Raw genomic sequence first — 17,930 nt, forward strand, 5'->3', positions numbered from 1 at the left:
ACTCCTTCAAGACGGGGAGAGGTGGGTGTTTTATCTAGTGCACAGAAACCAACACAGAGAGTCATGGAAAATGAAGAAACAGAGAAATATGTTCCAAATGAAAGAATAAGATAAAACCCCAGAAACAGACCTTAATGAAACAGAGATAAGTGATTTACCTGACAAAGAGTTCAGAGTGATCCTGTAAGAACTTAAGGCTCAAAACTATCCAATGGATTCTCCTATCATAGTAAAAACCAAAATTCTTGCAAAGTCCTATAATTCTTGTAAGATCATACCTCCTATTACCTCTGACCTTACTCCAATTCTCTTAACCTCTCACTCACTCTGCTTTTAGCAAACTGGCTTCCTTGCTCAAATACTCCAGATGTGAATCTGCTTCAGGGTCACTGAACTTGCTATCCTCTCTTCCTTATTCTTCATTTCCTGTTCCCCCAAATGTCCAGTGTTCAATCACTCATCTCCTTCTAGTCTTTGCTCAAACATCAACCTTCTCAGTTAGGCCATCTTGGACCATCCAAATGCATTTTCTCCTTCCTCTCCCAGCACTCCCTACCAGCTTCCCTATTTTGTTTTGCTCCACAGCATCCATTTATCACCTTGCAATATCCTATATTATTTATTGATTTATTTTATTGTCTGCCTCCCTCAATTGAATGTAAGCTCCATGAAGGCAAGAACTTTTGTCTTTTTTTCCCCCTGTGATGTATCCCTAGCACCTAAAACATTACCAGGCACATGGCTGGTGCTCAATAAATATTTGTCGAGAGAATAAATGAATCAATGAATGATAAGACACTTGCCCAATCTTGAACCAGTTACCGAAGCTAGAGGACATAATGGGCTAATTGGCCAGGCCTAAGTCAAATGCTGCCCCTGTGGTCAGAGGTGGGATCAGTTCCCCCTGAACCATATCGTATAAGAAAGAGAAGTGGGTGGTTCCATAAGAAAGTCAGAGCGCTATGACTAGAACCCTGAAGGGAACTAGATGCTAGGCAGACAAAATTACAGATATCCATCCCAAAAGATGTGACTAGGGAAATACAGGGAAGTCATTTGTAAAAGACTTGCTACAAAGATTTTAGCCCTTTCAAATTTCCAAGTTGAGATCTGAGACTGAGCATAGTCATTGTATGATTGTATGATTCATTAATATTTCTAGTGTCAAATTACCTCCTCACCCTTTAAATCACCTATCCATGGTGTGTGTGTGTGTGTGTGTGTGTGTGTGTGTGTGTGTGTGTGTGTGTGTGTTGGGAGGAGGGTGTGATTCATCCCATCATCTCAAAACACTAATCAGACCTGACCACTACTTCAGCCTCCCAGGAGGCATGTACAAATTCCTTGAGGGTTCTCAGGCATGTATACCATTCACATTTTTCCCAGGGAAAGTGGCCACTCCAGGGAGAGCAATGGGTACACTTCACAAAGTCCCTCCAGAGGTTCCATACCTCAGTGTTAACAAAACCTTATGGGAGGGAGAAGGCAATGAAAGAGGGAAGGCTCCAAAAGGAAGCAGGGACAGTACTGAAAAAGAGAATCAACGTTCTTAATAAAGACAAGAGAGGAGAACACCAAAAGGAGGGATAGGCAGTAATATCAATCCCTGGGTTATGGGAGGTGTTATGGACTGCATGCTTGTGTCTCCCCAAAATTCATTTGCTGAGATCCTAATCCCAATGTGGTGGGCCTTTAGGAGGTAATTAGGTCATGAAGGTAAAGTCCCCATAATGGGATTAGTGTCCTTATAAAGAAGAAACACGAGAGCTAGTGCTCACGCTCTCACTGGTTCTCTCTCTCTCTCTCCCTCTCTCCCTCTCTCTGCCGTATGAAGACACAGTGAGAAGACAGCCATCTGCAAACCAGGAAGAGGGCTTTCACCAGAATCTGATCATGCTAGCATCCTGATAGGCTTCCCAGCCTCTCGAACTGTGACAAATAAATGTTTGTTTTTTAGTTCACCCAGTCAATGATATTTTGTTAAAGCAGCCTGAAATGACTAAAACAGGAGGATTAACATTGAGAATAGGGAAATTAATTTGACAGCTAGATAGTCTTTTTTGACTTTGGAGAAAGAATTTCCATAACTTGGGACAGAAACTAGATTCTGAACACATAAGAAATGAGTGGCTGATGAGGAAGTGGAGGTAGATCACAAAATGAAAAATGAATAAATCATCCAAAAGAGACTGAGAGCCTGCTCTAGACAGGGCACTACACTAGGCACCAGGGCCAGCATCAAGGTTGTACAGGGCCCTGCGTTCATAAGGGTCCTGGCTTGGCTTAATGCTCAGGTGTCACTGTCTTGAAATTATTAATAATTTTTGAGGAAGGGGTCCTGCATTTTCATTTTGCACTAGGCCCACAAATTATACAGTAGGTCCTGCAGAGCACTGAAGGGGACCCAAAAATTTCATTCATTGTTCATTCACTTATTTATTCAACAACAAATAAATGAATTGCTTACTATGAGCCATCCAGTCTCTGGAGACATGATGAAAAAAGGTAGCAAACATGACAGATGCATGACAGAAAATCTTTTAAGAAAATGTTGTTACTTCTAAGAATATTAAAATGTAAATACAGCTATGACATGACATTCTACCTCATCTCCTTAGTTGTAGAGGCTATATGACCCTGGTCAATTTATTCAACTTCCTAAGCCCTAGTTTACTCACCTAAAAAAAATGACAATAATAATAAGGCCTACTCCTAAGGTTGTTATGGGAATTAAGTGAGATCAAGAACATAAGGTGCTTACAACAGTGCAAGGTACAGGGTAAGTGTTCAATAATGTGAGTGACCATGATGAATTTCCAGCAGCCAGCATCTCCTGGCACATAGTAAGAGTTCAATAAATGACTGGTTTGGTAAGTGGGTGGTAAAAAGGAAATTTCAGATCAATCTGGATAGTTTTATATGTTCTGTAATGAAACAGATATGGCTATGTATACACATTTATATATACTTAAAGCTTTGATTAGGCCTAGAAGAGAATGTAAAAGCGTATGTACCAAGTTACACTGACTGCAGTCAAATCTGTGTAATAGGATTTGGGGGGAGAGATGTTTGTTTTGTTTTGTGTTTTACTTCATATACTCATTTAAAAACCAAGAATTTAGAAAAATAAAGCTATTAGCATGTTCTGAATATAGTAGCAGATAATAAAGCTTATATTACAATTCCTTCCTTCTAAGAATTACCCTCCTCCTGTCCAAAATATTTTCATTCAATTTCTCTTTTCTTTCTTTCAGTTCTGACTCTGTCATATTTGCTCTTAATTTTGGGGAAAAAAATCAACTCCTTGACCTGTAAAACAGCTTCCTCATTCATAAAATGAGACACACAATACAGACAGAGCTTCCCAACTGGTGGACTTTGGTGTGCTGGTGTCCTGAATGTAAGTGAGAAATTGACCCCTCCTGCATGGGGCAGTTGAGAGCAGTCGGGGGCAGCCAGAGCCCTTTGGGCTACTACCTCTGGCCATGAGCAGCCTTGTTTAGGTCTCCTCAGGCACCTGTGCAGAGCAGTCTGAGGTGTATGCCAAAGAAGCAACCAGCACTTACAGTTCTGCTGTCTGCATGCGGCCAAGGAGATGCCACACCTGGCATCTATCTGCAAAGCACCCCACTGCCTGTCATGGACCGAAGATCCTGGAGCCAATGCAGGAGACCCATGGGGCACAGCACACAGCCTCAGGGGTAATCTGTCAGGGGATGAGAGAGGAGCCTTGGCAGAGTGTAGTTTTCTGGTGGGCTCAGCTCCAGGCAATGCCTTCAATATCTGTCTAAACATATACTGGCCATCTCTATCCCTTTGCAGCAGTACACTCTTTGAATAGTGCCCAGGCTAGCTATTGACAATGCATGCGTGTTCTGAAAACTAGAGTTTCAATGTGGAAATCTTGATATAAAAATGGACTAAAAATGTACTATTGGGATTGAAATTCATTTGCATTATCATATGAAATTGCAACATTACATTTGTCAATAAACGAAACGAAAGAGTTGTAAGAATTGTTATTCTTTAAATATAATTACAATTGTACATTTTGAACGGTTGTATAAAATGGTTTTAAATATTTTATCACCCACTCTGACTCTTAGGTGATCAGAGTCCCTCACTGATAATTACTATTCAGAATATGAGTTTATCATTAAAAAGTCTAGATCAGAAACTGAATAAAGCCATTTCAACCATAAAATCTAATATCAAAGTATATTCACAGGAACAAATTCAAGTCGATTATTAAAACATGTGGAAAATTTTTATTTGAAAGTTTTATCCAAATTCAATTTTTAATATCTTCCCTAATACACTGTATTTTATTTTATCATAATTATTTAATTTAAAGAAAATGTGATAATTTTTTTTTACCATCATTTAGATGCCTCTAAATCTCTTCTTTTATGTAACCTTGTGTGCTGTACAAAATTTAGCATTTTCTGGGACTCCCCTGGTGGCGAAGTGGTTAAGAATCCGCCTGCTAATGCAGGGGACACGGGTTCAATCCCTGGTCCGGGAAGATCCCACATACCGCGGAGCAACTAAGCCCATGCGCCACAGCTACTGAGCCTGCGCTCTAGAGCCCGCGAGCCACAACTACTGAGCCCATGCGCCGCAACTACTGAAGCCTGCGCGCCTAGAGCCCGTCCTCGGCAGCAAAAGAAGCCACTGCAATGAGAAGCCTGCGCACCGCAACGAAGAGTAGCCCCCGCTCGCCGCAACTAGAGAAAGCCTGTGCACAGCAACGTAGACCCAACGCAGCCAAAAATAAATACATAAAATAAATTTATTTTTAAAAAATTAGCATTTTCTCTATGTGTTGTGATGTGAAAGAAGTTGAGAGGCCCTGATATAGATTATTCATAAAATCAGTCTGCCACCCCATCCCACCCTAGGACCCTTGTCCTCTGCTCCCTACCCCATACACTCTCTGTCTCTCACATTTCAAAAACAGCCAGGGTTACAAGGATAGAAAACAGCCAAGGTTCAAGTCTGTGTCCAACAGGGTCAAGAACTCCAACAGGGATATTTGAACGAGATATCATGTGGCCCCGGAGCTGGAGAGGAGGCTTAGACAAAAGCATAAAAAATAGCTAATGTCTAAAAACTACAGAATCTGTGTGAACAACGTATCTGGGAGGAATCCACATTTTACTGTAGGACAAAAGACTTGAACAAATGGACTGACATACCGTGTTCCTGGATGGAAGTACTTAGTATCCCATCCCCCACCATTTCTCAAATTAATATGAAAACTTCATACAATTCAAAGAAAGAATAACAGAAATTATTGATTAGAAATAACTTGGTTAGAAAACACCTAGACAAACATGCCCTAAAGTGAAGCCAAGTGATCAGTTTTCTTGCAGTTTCTCATAGGTACCTTGGTTTGAATACCATCTCCCTAAGGTCTTTAACTTCACGTTTTTCTGCATACTCAGAAGTGACCAAGTTATTCAAGACTATTTCATAGTAATCAAACTCACAAAGCTTTTACATATTAACGAGACACTAAGGGTAGAAAATTTCCCAATATCTCAAGTACTATTGTTGGCTATCAGGAGTACCTGATAAGCAGAATACGTAATAATTTGCTTGTGATAATAGAATCAGAGCAACCAGAGGAGGGTTACTTTGCTTGGAAGGTTGTTTCATCCAAGATACAGTAAGGCCTGGTGACTGGTTTCTGCCCCAGAACAGAGTACCTTTTGTTCGTGTCTCCCAAATCAAACACTGTTCCACTTGGGCAATGCTAGATAAACATCAACGAACTGTTATTCTTTGTGCTCATTTTTTTCCCCAAACTCCGAGCTGACCATTCCCCACTGGTTAACAAACTGCTTTTCAAACAACTTAGAATATAACTGATTAGATTTCTAATCTTTCCAAGGGAGGGCCTGATCAATTCTAAACGAGATGCTCATATGGATTGCTACATTAAAATATAGGGCATTTCTTAGCATGGTAGGGAGACCTGTCAACTGTGGTCACTTTTACCAGCACCTTTGCTTCAATACGGATCCACAGATTATTACCTTACAGCTGTCATGAGTGTTGGAGATCACCAAATCTTATCCGCATTTTCATTAAAAAAAACTCCTAAAACTAAAGCTCAGTAAGGTCAAATGACTTAAGGTCACTTGGGAGACCAAGAAAGAATTAGATCAACTCTTTGATCTTGTTTGTTTTACTTCACAAGTGAAAATAATTAGGTAAAAATCACTCGCGAATAGGGAGTGTATCTGGTGGTCTTACTTTTAGCAATCCTGTAAATCATTCCTTAAATCCAGTCCACGAGAACAGTTCCTTCAGCTCTTTCCACAGTAACTAGAAATGTAAGAAAATAGTGCCGACGGATTTCTTGAGATATCAGTGAGTACCTAATTAACTGACCTCGACCAGTCTTGCCTCAGCTCATTAAGGGTGAAATTTCAGTGTTTCAGCCGCGTTTTGAGGCCTTTCCAAGATGCCCATGATTCACGTATGTCAGTGTCAGGGATTTTCAGTGCGGGCCCTCACAGTGGGCACCCCAGTCACGGACACCAGGCCCTGCCATTTGGAAACGTGCGAGGAGACGCCGAGGGGCCGAGAGAGCTTTCTTACAACCCTAAAGTACAAGAAGGGAAAATGTGGTTTTATTCAGGCGCGGGAATGAAATGAATTCGATAATGGAGACCGAAAAGCCCACGTGGGGGAGGGGAAAGAAGCGCGAGAAGAAAGGGAAACAGGCCTTTTTCTCCGGTGACGCGCGGTCACGAGGCGTTCTCCCGACGTGGGCGCCGACCATTGGCGGAAGCCTAGCTTACGTCCTTGCAGCAGCCCGGGCGCGAACGGCGGCAAGGGCGGCGCCGCACGGGAAGTTAGCGAGGCGCGCGCGCTCCCGGGGCCTGCCACGCCCCCGTCCTCTGCCCACCAACCCGCTCGTCCAGTCCCTCTTCGCGCCCAGCTGGCCACGCCCCTTCCCAACTCGCCCCTCCCCCAGTAGGCCGGCGGCGCGCGAAAAGCGCGTCACGTGACGGCTGGCCCCGCCTCTTCCTCTCGGTCCCATATTGAACTCGAGTTGGAAGAGGCGAGTCCGGTCTCAAAATGGAGGTAAAACCGCCGCCCGGTCGCCCCCAGCCCGACTCCGGCCGTCGCCGCCGCCGCCGGGGGGAGGAGGTATTAGGGGGAGAGCGGGGGGTTGCTGGGTAGTGGCCGGCAAGGGGGGCCGGGCTCGGTGGGAGTGGGGAGGCCGGGTGGACTGGGTCGGCCCTCCCGCGCTCTGCGTTGAGACGGGCGGCGGGAGGGGGAGGGGAGCGGGCCTCGGAGGCCTCCTTGGGGCTTCTCGCCAGCCTTGCCGTCTCCTTGGGCTGCAGAAGTGGTCCCTCGGAGGCGCGGTGTGGCTGGGGAGACCTCGGGAGGGGAGCTGGCCCGCCGGCCGCGCGGCCTCCCATTCGAGGCCGAGGGCGGCATGGCGGGCCTCGGCGGGAGCGGTTGGGAGGAGGCGGTGGGGGAGGGGAGGGGACGAGCAGGCACATCCGGGCGAGCGAGCAGGCGGGCGGCGGCCACATTGACATTGATCCGCTGCCGCGTTACGAAATGGCGCATTGGCACGCAATGGCCGCCGCCCGGCTCCTCCGCTGGGAGAGCGAGCGTGGGATTGTAAGGAAGAGGGAGGAGGCGGCCCAGCAGAGAATGCCGCAAACGGCCTCGAAGCTTGGGGCCTAGTACTTTCAGTGATGTTCTCTCCACGCGTTTCCAGGCCTTACAGTCCGCGAAGGAGAATTTTCCGTCCCGTTCTGTACCTCGCAGCACTCGGTTGAAAATAATTTTTTTTTTAAGTTTGCTGTTTTAAAGTACTTCTTGATCTGCCGTTTTCGCTAAAGCCCTTAGAATTATACGTAGCTTCGTTCCATGTGGGTGAAGTGCCCCATCTCATAATTAAGAGTGTGGATGTAAAATAGGAAGTTGAAATTTTTTCACCTTCGTTTTTCCTATTCTGATGGGTCGGCTCAGGTTGTACTTTATTGTAATTTTGTTTTAGAGGATTGCAGCCAGAGTCGAATTTTTCATTTGTTTGGGATAATTTCATGTGGGTTATTGTTTCTTTCTCTCAACTTTGTGTATTGTTAATTAGATGCATTTAACCGGGACTTGAAAAGATGAGACTAAGTGAATAAATGCTTTAGGCTATTAATCATTTAACATTTTTTCGTGGCATGTGACAGTCTCTTCATATTAAATGCCTTAACGTCTCTACTTTTAGAAGACACAGGAAGATCTTAGAATGTAAATGTGAGTGCCTCTATTTAAGGACTTTGGATGAAAGTTATCTTAATGCATATATGTATTAAGTGGTAGTTATGTGATTTGTTAAAGAACTAGTTGAATTGTAAAACAATTCAGGCCATATCATTTTTTTTTTAAATCTCAATGTCTTTTTTATTGCGTTCCTTTCTTGTCAGACAGTATACCTAACATAAGTCCAAACTGCCCTTTTTGTGACCCAGTAAAATGTTGGTTTTGACATTTTTGGCATGTGGTACAAATGCAAATAGAAAATTTTTACGTGGCGAGTTTTTTCCATAGTTTTTTGGGGGGGGGAATGCTGGTGTAGCCTTTTATTGAGAAACACTTATTTTCACCTTTTTATTTGCTTGAAAGTGGTAAACACCTTTTTATTTGCTTGAAAGTGGTGAATTTCTCCACTCTTAAGTTGTAGTTCACGGTCTTGTGGTTTATAATTATATGCTTTTGGGGGTGTAGACTCAGGAAGGAAGACGAGAGAAGAAATGGCATAGATGAAACACTGCATTTACAACACTACTGGTGTCTTAGAAACTGGTTTCTCAGTAGCCACTTCTAAAATAATCTGTCCCCAGACACTTGTAGTTGTAGCTCAAAATTATGGGACTTTTGATTCTGGAATTCTCTTGGGCTTCAATTTAGTTTTTAAGTGATGTTGGCATTTCAAAGTCTGGTTATAGGTTTTCTCGGTCCCTTTAGTCAGTTGATGTGTGTGATCCTACTCCAGTTTTTAACTGGAGAAAGTGTTAATGGTACAGGAATTTGACGTTAAAGTTTATTTGTAGGCGATTAAAAGGCTTGTGCATCTTTGCATTTACCTACTAAACGAAATAATTAAAATATATTGGTTTGTTTCCTCAGGGCCATGATCCAAAGGAACCAGAACAGTTGAGAAAACTGTTTATTGGTGGTCTGAGCTTTGAAACTACAGATGATAGCTTAAGAGAACATTTTGAGAAATGGGGCACACTTACAGATTGTGTGGTAAGTTATTAAGGGAACAAAAGGTTCTTGAAAGAGGGCAGAGGACCTGTGGAGATGTGTTTCAGTGCTTTAAAATTTTTGTTTTGTAGGTGATGAGAGACCCCCAAACAAAACGTTCCAGGGGCTTTGGTTTTGTGACTTACTCTTGTGTTGAAGAGGTGGATGCAGCAATGTGTGCTCGACCACACAAGGTTGATGGGCGTGTAGTGGAACCAAAGAGAGCTGTTTCTAGAGAGGTATTTTAATAATACCATGTTGTGTGACATGTGAAATTGTTGTAAAATTTTTGAGGGTATTTTTTTTAACTTACATATTTTTTATTTGTAGGATTCTGTAAAGCCTGGTGCCCATCTAACAGTGAAGAAAATTTTTGTTGGTGGTATTAAAGAAGATACAGAAGAATATAATTTGAGAGACTACTTTGAAAAGTATGGCAAGATTGAAACCATAGAAGTTATGGAAGACAGGCAGAGTGGAAAAAAGAGAGGATTTGCTTTTGTAACTTTTGATGATCATGATACAGTTGATAAAATTGTTGGTAAGTAGCAGTTTCTCAGAACTTGAATGAGAAAGCAGAAATGGCTTCTTTGCTCTCTACTAAATTCGCTAAATTGCTTATAACTTTGTATTGTGCACAATAATAGCATATAAAGTGTATGGTTTAGTTTTCATGAAGTGACTATACCTGTGTAACCAGCATCTGGATTAAGAAATAAATGTTATTAACATCCCAGAACACTTTCTCATCACCACTCAAAGTCACTACCTTTTTGATGATGTTTTAGTAAGTTATATAGTGATAAAGGATATCATTTATGTGTGCTTTTCCAAACATCAAATAACTTTTGTTTGTTTGTTTGATGAAACGAAATTTAGTTCAGAAATACCACACTATTAATGGGCATAATTGTGAAGTGAAAAAGGCCCTTTCTAAACAAGAGATGCAATCTGCTGGATCACAAAGAGGTGAGTAGTACCATATATACATACAAAGTAGAGTTGAGTGATGTTTGTAAGGTTCTTAAAGAACTTTCTTGCCTGTGTTAAAGGTCGTGGAGGTGGATCTGGCAACTTTATGGGTCGTGGAGGAAACTTTGGAGGTGGTGGAGGTAACTTTGGCCGTGGTGGAAACTTTGGTGGAAGAGGTAGGACAGTTACCTTATTTCTAAGAACATGTCTACCTAAGTGTTATTGGTAAATTGAACATATTCATTTAATTCACACTTTCCTTTTTTTTCAGGAGGCTATGGTGGTGGAGGTGGTGGCAGCAGAGGTAGTTATGGAGGAGGTGATGGTGGATATAACGGATTTGGAGGCGACGGTAAGTTTTTTAATGTTTGATATTTTGATTTTGTTTCTATACTTTATTAAGAATGAAAGTGTTTGTTTACATTTTCCTAATTTAAAATTTGTGTGGCTTGGCCATTAAAGTATGCTTTTAAACTAATACTGTAGAAAACTAGACCTTAAAGTCCTAAAGGTTTAACATTACCTAGTTCTTTTTGGTTGATAAGATTTATTGTACTAGCAGTTGAGGTGGAATTACTGGTCTCAGAGGAGACTGTTCACTATTTTCCTTAGTAAGATTTTTAAAAATTGAGACAATTTTTTAATATCAAAAGATTTAAGCATTCATCTTAAGTGTTCCTAGCCCAGATTCTTGCTGTTTTATTAGCCAGGTATTACCAGGCTTTAGAGTGTTAAATCAATTCATTGACCTGTTTCCTGGGGGCTTAAAAGTACGGTAAACTAGCATTCAATAACTTGATCCTCTGTACATTTATATTTTTGTCTGACAACCCAATTTGTTGTTCTAGGTGGTAACTATGGCGGTGGTCCTGGTTACAGTAGTAGAGGAGGCTATGGTGGTGGTGGACCAGGATATGGAAACCAAGGTGGTGGATATGGTGGCGGTGGTGGAGGATATGATGGTTACAATGAAGGAGGAAATTTTGGAGGTGGTAGACTTTCATTTGTTTTGAATATTCAGTAGTTTTTATAGTTTCTTGCAGGTGTTTAAAAACATGTTAAAACAGCATTTGGTCAAATTTGATGTTTTATAATAGAAAATACTCAAATGGTGGGAAATTAAACTTTTTATTTTGCTGGCAATTTAGTAAATTGGCAAAGTGTATTCAACTCTTATTTTTGTATTGAAACGGACATTTATCAGTAATATTTGTTGCCTGAATTTTAGTTAATTCTAGGTACTTTTAAGCTGGACAGATGGGAACTGTAAATTGAATATGCAGACATGTTGAAATGAATCGGGTGTCATCTGGAGTCTAGGTGACAAAAATACTTTGAGTCTTAATGTGTCAGGTGCGTTGCAGACTCTTAAGCAGGTCTGCATCATTATTCCACGATGCTATAAAGAACTTTGTTATGAATGCACTGACTTTTGTTGAACTGTATTGATGTATCAACAACAGGTTTTTCTTAACAGTCAACTTGAAATGCTTTTTTGTCATTGATTTAAAAGTTATACGGTATTAGGGTGAATCAAACACAATTTTGATGCTGTTTAGTGGTATGAAGGAGAGAATGTGCTAGGGTGTAGCATCTAATATAAACAAAATACGGTAGCTGTCTAAATACGTAGTCTTTTGAGCCATCTTTCACTCTTTGTTTTTTCCTCTTCTGCCTATGTCTGAGGTCTGCTAGCGGGCCTCTGTAGTGGAAAGAGTTTGGTAGCTCTGTAAAATCTCTTCAAAGAGTTCTGTGTAAGTGTTAGAGCACATGCTGCCACGATTGTCAAAAGATAATGAGTAAAAAAAAAAAAAAAGATAATGAGTACATATTATTAAAAAAGGAAAATAATTGTGTAGGTCAGCCACAAATAAAACCTTTGTAATTTCAGGTAACTATGGTGGTGGTGGGAGCTATAATGATTTTGGAAATTATAGTGGACAACAGCAATCAAATTATGGACCCATGAAGGGGGGAAGTTTTGGTGGAAGAAGCTCGGGAAGTCCCTATGGTGGTAAATAATTTTTTTTCCTATCAAAATTTTTCATAGCCTTTTAAATTAAAAACTCATGTGTTTCTTTAAAATCTTTGTGTGTATGTTTCCAGGTGGTTATGGATCTGGTGGTGGAAGTGGTGGATATGGTAGCAGAAGGTTCTAAAAACTCAGAAGAAAAGGGTAGGTATCTTTAAATTTTTATCATGATGATAAAGAATATGTGGAACTGTTCACTGAGTGTAATAATTTTTTTATCCTGTATTATTCAACAGGCTACAGTTCTTAGCAGGAGAGAGAGCGAGGAGTTGTCAGGAAAGCTGCAGGTTACTTTGAGACAGTCGTCCCAAATGCATTAGAGGAACTGTAAAAATCTGCCACAGAAGGAACGATGATCCATAGTCAGAAAAGTTACTGCAGCTTAAACAGGAAACCCTTCTTGTTCAGGACTGTCATAGCCACAGTTTGCAAAAAGTGCAGCTATTGATTAATGCAATGTAGTGTCAATTAGATGTACATTCCTGAGGTCTTTTATCTGTTGTAGCTTTGTCTTTTTCTTTTTCTTTTCATTACATCAGGTATATTGCCCTGTAAATTGTGGTAGTGGTACCAGGAATAAAAAATTAAGGAATTTTTAACTTTTCAATATTTGTGTAGTTCAGTTTTTCTACATTTTAGTACAGAAACTTTAACAAAATGCAGTTTTGAAGGTGTTTCCTTGTGAGTTAACAAGTAAAGAAGATCATTGTTAATTAATATTTTGTATGAATTTTGCTAAAGTTAACTGTAAAGAAACACCTGCTGACTTGCAGTTTAAGGGGATCTATTCTCCCCATTTCCAAACCATGAAATGAATGGGCTCTGACATGTGGAGAGAATAGATATTTGTATGTTTGCAATGTGTGTTTTAGATAATAGAATTGGGTATTTAAATTAGCATATTTGTGAATTTAATAGCATTAAGATTTACTTCAAATGAAAAATCTCAAAATTCTTATTTGGTTTTTGTGCATTTTCTTTCAAAATGTAATCATATGATTTTAGTGTATTAGCTTTGCTGAGAGTCCTAGCTGTGTTTAGAACATCTCCGTTCTACATTCACCTTGGTCACATGTGAACTGCTGCCATAGTTTTATTTGGGTGTAAAGAATGTCTCCTGCCCTCTGTTTAAATTCTGGAAAGGGATAGTGAATGTTTTCCGTTTCCTCCTACCTTAAGAAACATTCTTAAAATCTTCAAAATACAGGACCACTAAGCCTGCTCTATCTGAGCGAATTAGTGGCTACCTTTTTTTTTTCCTTTTTAAAGCACAAGAGGCCCATAAATCTTCAGTTATTTTCCTTGGTTTAATATATACTTTTTTGATACAAGCTCTCAGAGCAAGAGAATAAAAATCATGCATTGTTGAACCCTTAACTGGCTGGCATGCTTTTCCTGTTTGTACCCTCTGCATTTTACTGGATGAAACCAAGGATAGTCTAGATATAATCATCCCAAGTGATTACTGCAGTAGAAGTGTAGCACAGTTGCTTAGTACAAACAAGCTTTTCACTTCCTCAAGACCTGAATTCAAATTTGGATAGTCAGAGTTTGTACTCAGTAAAAATCCCAAAGAACACACTGTTATTCCCATGTGTATGCTTGAACCTAAATCATGTTGGTATGAGTTTACAATTTGGAAGACCCCGGTTGAGAAGAGTCTTAGATAACAAGGTCATATATATATATATATATATATGTGTATATATATATATATATATATATATATATATATATATAAACCAATGTCTACTGTTTCACGCCAGCTAGTGCTTAAAATTTCATTCGAGCCCTAAGTATGTGCCCTGCTGTTATTATTTCTTGGGTAGTTGAACGTTAAATTTGAGATTCTTATTTTTGTTTTAAGAAGTACTAAGCAAAACAAGCAATAAAAGGGGGGATGGGGCGTGCTAGTGTTTGAATATGCTCTCGTTGCTCTAATTCTGTGCCTCTGTGCATTAGTATTTGGATGCATGCAATGCCAGCATGGAAATCGGTCTTCACAGACACTGCAGTTTTCCAGAAAACACTCACAAACCAATAAATGTAACAGACAACATTCCATTTGTTAATGGACATATGTGAATAAGCAGTGTAGAAAATAGGCTAATTATTAGAAAATGGTTAAGTCTTTAACAACTTCAAGTGTTGGTTATATAAATGGACACTGTCAATGTTCATAACTTAAAACTGGGTACCTGGTCAAAATAATGCTTGGGAAACATTTTATTAAAATTAAGCTAAATTGTCTCAAGTTCTTTTATTCATATAATAAAGGTTGAAGGAATGGGGGAGATTAACATTTCCTGTTTCTATGTTTGTGAAATTGTTTGACACAACCTTGACAGTATCCTTTAATGGCATATGAGGTTAATTTGTACTGTTAACAAACTTTCTATGTTCTGGAACTAGTTTAATAGTGAAAATATTGTCAGTAAGTTGATGTTTGCAACCTATAAGCAGGTGAAATCTGTGTATGTGACCTGTTTATAAGTTGTATTAGCTTAGTTCTTGCGAACAGTGTGGAAAAGTTAAGCCATGAGGAGAGCGATTTAACCAGCTTTAAAGGACCTAAGATGTGCTTTTTAAGCACAATGTGGATCAAAGGAGACTCACTAAGACAGGACTTCAGCAGCCTTTTGAGTATGGACAAGTCAGCATAAATAAAGAATGACAAGGCAGCAGCAAGAGCTTCAACTACAGAGAAGTGAAGGCATAAGATACTATGGTGATAGTGAGCAACTTTCCAAAAGCTAGTTAAATCTGCTTATTACAACTGAAATATCGAAGAAAGTCTAGCAGGAAGGAGCTCTTCGCCTTTTGGAACACCAATGAGAGATAGTTGGCCACAGTCACTAGGTCTAGCATTTAGACCTGCAAGGAAGGGCAATAAGCATTAGGTAAGGCTTGAATTTGAATTTTTTCACTAATTAAAGAGTAATTTTTTGTAAAGCAAGGTAAGAGTAATTTTTTTGATTTGCAGGTTGAATGAGAACCCTACTTGCCTAAATGAGGAATGTCTTTCCTACCATCTTAAATACGAAGGTTTCTGGCTGGGTAAGGTTTGTAGCTTACAGTAAAGCCTGATGACACCATTTGTTTCCCTATAAATTTATATTACATATTTTAAAACTATTAGATACATTGGCAAAATTGTTCAGCTGAAAAGTTTATCTTGGAGCCGCATCAAACACATTTTAAACAGTTTTAAAATTTTCCCTGCAGTGACCATGAGTGTTCATCTTGAGTCAGATATATACAATTCATTGTTGGTGTCTCTAGGATAAAGTCAATTTTTGACAAGAGAAAGAGTGACCAGGTTTTTTTAAAGAATTTTTGTAATAAGCATGACTTGTAACAGAAGCATTACGCTTCCAATCCTCATTCTAGAGAAAAGAAAATCTTGGAATGAAATTTCAGAACTGTCAGATCATACAGATACAAAAATGGTCTTCGTTCAAGTGGCCTCATACATAAATAAGTTCTCTCGCATACGACTTCAGGGAATTATTTGGACTAATAGGATAAACTTTTGGTTCTTTTTTAGGTTTCTTTGTGTTTAATCTGTTAATCAGAGGCAGTGGGGGCCTAATTCCACTAAAGCTCCTTTTTAAGACAACCTTTCCCAAAGAATAGTTAAAATATTACTCAATTACTACACAAATCAGATGCTAATTGTTCATAAGGGCTATTATTGCTGCCCCAAAAGGGCTTGTTAAAATTTGAGGTTTGATGTTAATTCACTTTTTAAAAAACACTTTGGGGGGGGGCAGATGGTTAAAATAAAACTAGTTTCTAAATTATAAGTAAGTCAAGTTATTTATATACAGGAGCAGTTAGGTTGCCACAGATTTTATTTTCAGAAAATAACTGGTTGGGTCTCTTTCTGTATCTATCTAAATCAGGACTGAATTTCTACAGAATGAAGTGTTGAATAAGGTAAATAGCCTTTTAATGATAATTTTTCTTTACAACATGGTTTTTAATGAAGCAAACTTCCTAAGATAGGAAATATTTTCTTTTTTAAAGGCATTGTTCTTTTCCAGTCCATCTCATTTCTTTATGAAATAAAGCGATTTTACTTAAATGTAGTTCCACTGTCATTTCTGAAAAATATGTTGCTGTTAAGTCATAACACCAGTAAACGAAGGAAGTTATACAAGGGAGAAATGGTCAAGGCAAACCTTAACTCATTTTGTCAAAGCAATTCATAGGTTACAGCTTCCCACACTACATTTCTTCTGAAAAAGCTCATTTTACACTCATGTCCTAAAGAACAAAAACTATCTGGTAACAAAGACTGTTAAGGAACTGAACAGTTGAAATACACTTGGTTTTAAGAGTTCTAATATGTAAGTCACCATTTGAAACATTTCTAATTAAATGCCAGTATCTCTTGGAATTCCAGTAATTGATGTCACAAAGTAGTGAGTAAGCATGCTAATGTGCAGGGGTAATGTAAGGATTGTTAGCCTATATAAATATTCAAGATTACTTTTAAATCTCAATGTTTTACTCTGATTTATAAGACTTAAGAGGTGGTCTGTAATGGATTCAAATGTTTCATTTGTAGTATAATGAAATGTTTACAGAAAGATAACTTTTTCATTAAAATATTTTTAGAAATGTGTGTGTTGTTTTGTCACTTCACAATGTTCATGTGACTTAAATGCTGTATAGGTGGACATTATATATTTTACTAGTAAGCAAAAAACAGGAAACTTGGGATGAGCCTTCAACATTATCAGTTGATTTAAAGGATGTAGACTTTATTCAGTGGAAAACAAATAGATCACACGAGAAGTAGGTGTGGGGAAAAATCTTAGCTTATTGCCACTTAAGGATTTAATTCTTGAAGGACAGAGTACATGAGATACTTGGGTGATTGGTGAGGAGTCAGTGAACTTTCTTTGGAAAAAATTGTGGGTAAGGACAATTATGTGAACGGTAATTTGGGAGAACGGTGAAATGAGGGTTCAAAATGTTGGAAGGTACTGCGTGTTTTTTGTTTTTGGAGGTACTTGGTTTCTTGAGAAATGCAATTGAGCATTTTGTGGTGTGAAGGTGGGTCGGGGAAAACTTTAATAAAATTAAGTAGTATTAAACTACTGTTACGCAGTTTAACCCAAGTGATAATGTGTCAGAGTTTGACAAATTGAGGGAATTCCCTGGCAGTCCAGTGGTTAGGATTCCATGTTTCCACTTCAGGGAGCCCCGGTTCAATCCCTAGTTGGGGAACTAAGATATTTTGGGCAACACACCCCCAAAAAAATTTGACAAATTTGTGAGGTATGGTTTTGATGTGATTTTTTTTAAGTTATTTTCATACCACACTTATTTGGGTTCATAGCATTGATAGCTGTTAACATGTGAAATGCTTTGTGAATTGAAGCCATGTGAGGATTTTAGGATTTTGACACATTTTGCTTGTATTCTATGCAGCTGTAAGTGCATTATAATTCCAGTTTAATGCTTGAGTTGTAAAATAACGTTTACCTTTATTTTCTCAGAGTGAAAATACATTAAATGAAACTGCAAAATGTTCAGGCAACAAGATAAATTTGGAATCTCCTGTGTACTCATTACAAACTGCAATTAAAATTTTTGAGGATTAGTGTTTTGCAAAAGTGGGATCCTGTTAATACATTAGGTT

The 17,930-nt window shown here is 39.2% G+C and overlaps 1 protein-coding gene and 1 long non-coding RNA gene across 4 annotated transcripts in view; one reads left to right on the forward strand and one right to left on the reverse strand.

The window, feature by feature from the left end:
• The window catches only part of LOC133098980 (uncharacterized), a 116,238-nt gene extending 109,629 nt beyond the window's left edge, over positions 1-6,609 (reverse strand). The window contains exon 1 of the long non-coding RNA XR_009702278.1: positions 6,400-6,609. This is a non-coding gene — a long non-coding RNA (uncharacterized LOC133098980). The remainder of the gene's footprint in view (positions 1-6,399) is intronic.
• A 413-nt stretch (positions 6,610-7,022) lies between these two features.
• HNRNPA3 (heterogeneous nuclear ribonucleoprotein A3) lies at positions 7,023-16,852 on the forward strand. Of its 3 annotated transcripts, none has more exons than XM_061185349.1 (11): positions 7,023-7,164; positions 9,154-9,276; positions 9,366-9,512; positions 9,604-9,814; positions 10,153-10,242; positions 10,326-10,421; positions 10,517-10,597; positions 11,094-11,234; positions 12,137-12,259; positions 12,352-12,421; positions 15,261-16,852. In XM_061185349.1, exons 1-10 carry the CDS (start codon positions 7,093-7,095, stop codon positions 12,402-12,404), a joined length of 1,137 nt encoding a protein of 378 aa, XP_061041332.1. In that variant the 5' UTR covers positions 7,023-7,092; the 3' UTR covers positions 12,405-12,421; positions 15,261-16,852. The 3 variants fall into 3 exon arrangements, with proteins under 3 accessions (XP_061041332.1, XP_061041325.1, XP_061041338.1); XM_061185342.1 differs by lacking the exon at positions 15,261-16,852 and adding an exon at positions 12,514-12,876; XM_061185355.1 differs by lacking the exon at positions 15,261-16,852 and adding an exon at positions 12,514-12,876 and having other exon boundaries at positions 7,028-7,098.
• The last annotated feature ends 1,078 nt before the right edge of the window (positions 16,853-17,930 follow it).

Source organism: Eubalaena glacialis, chromosome 1 (genome assembly GCF_028564815.1).
Source record: "Eubalaena glacialis isolate mEubGla1 chromosome 1, mEubGla1.1.hap2.+ XY, whole genome shotgun sequence".
Taxonomy (NCBI): Eukaryota; Metazoa; Chordata; class Mammalia; order Artiodactyla; family Balaenidae; genus Eubalaena; species Eubalaena glacialis.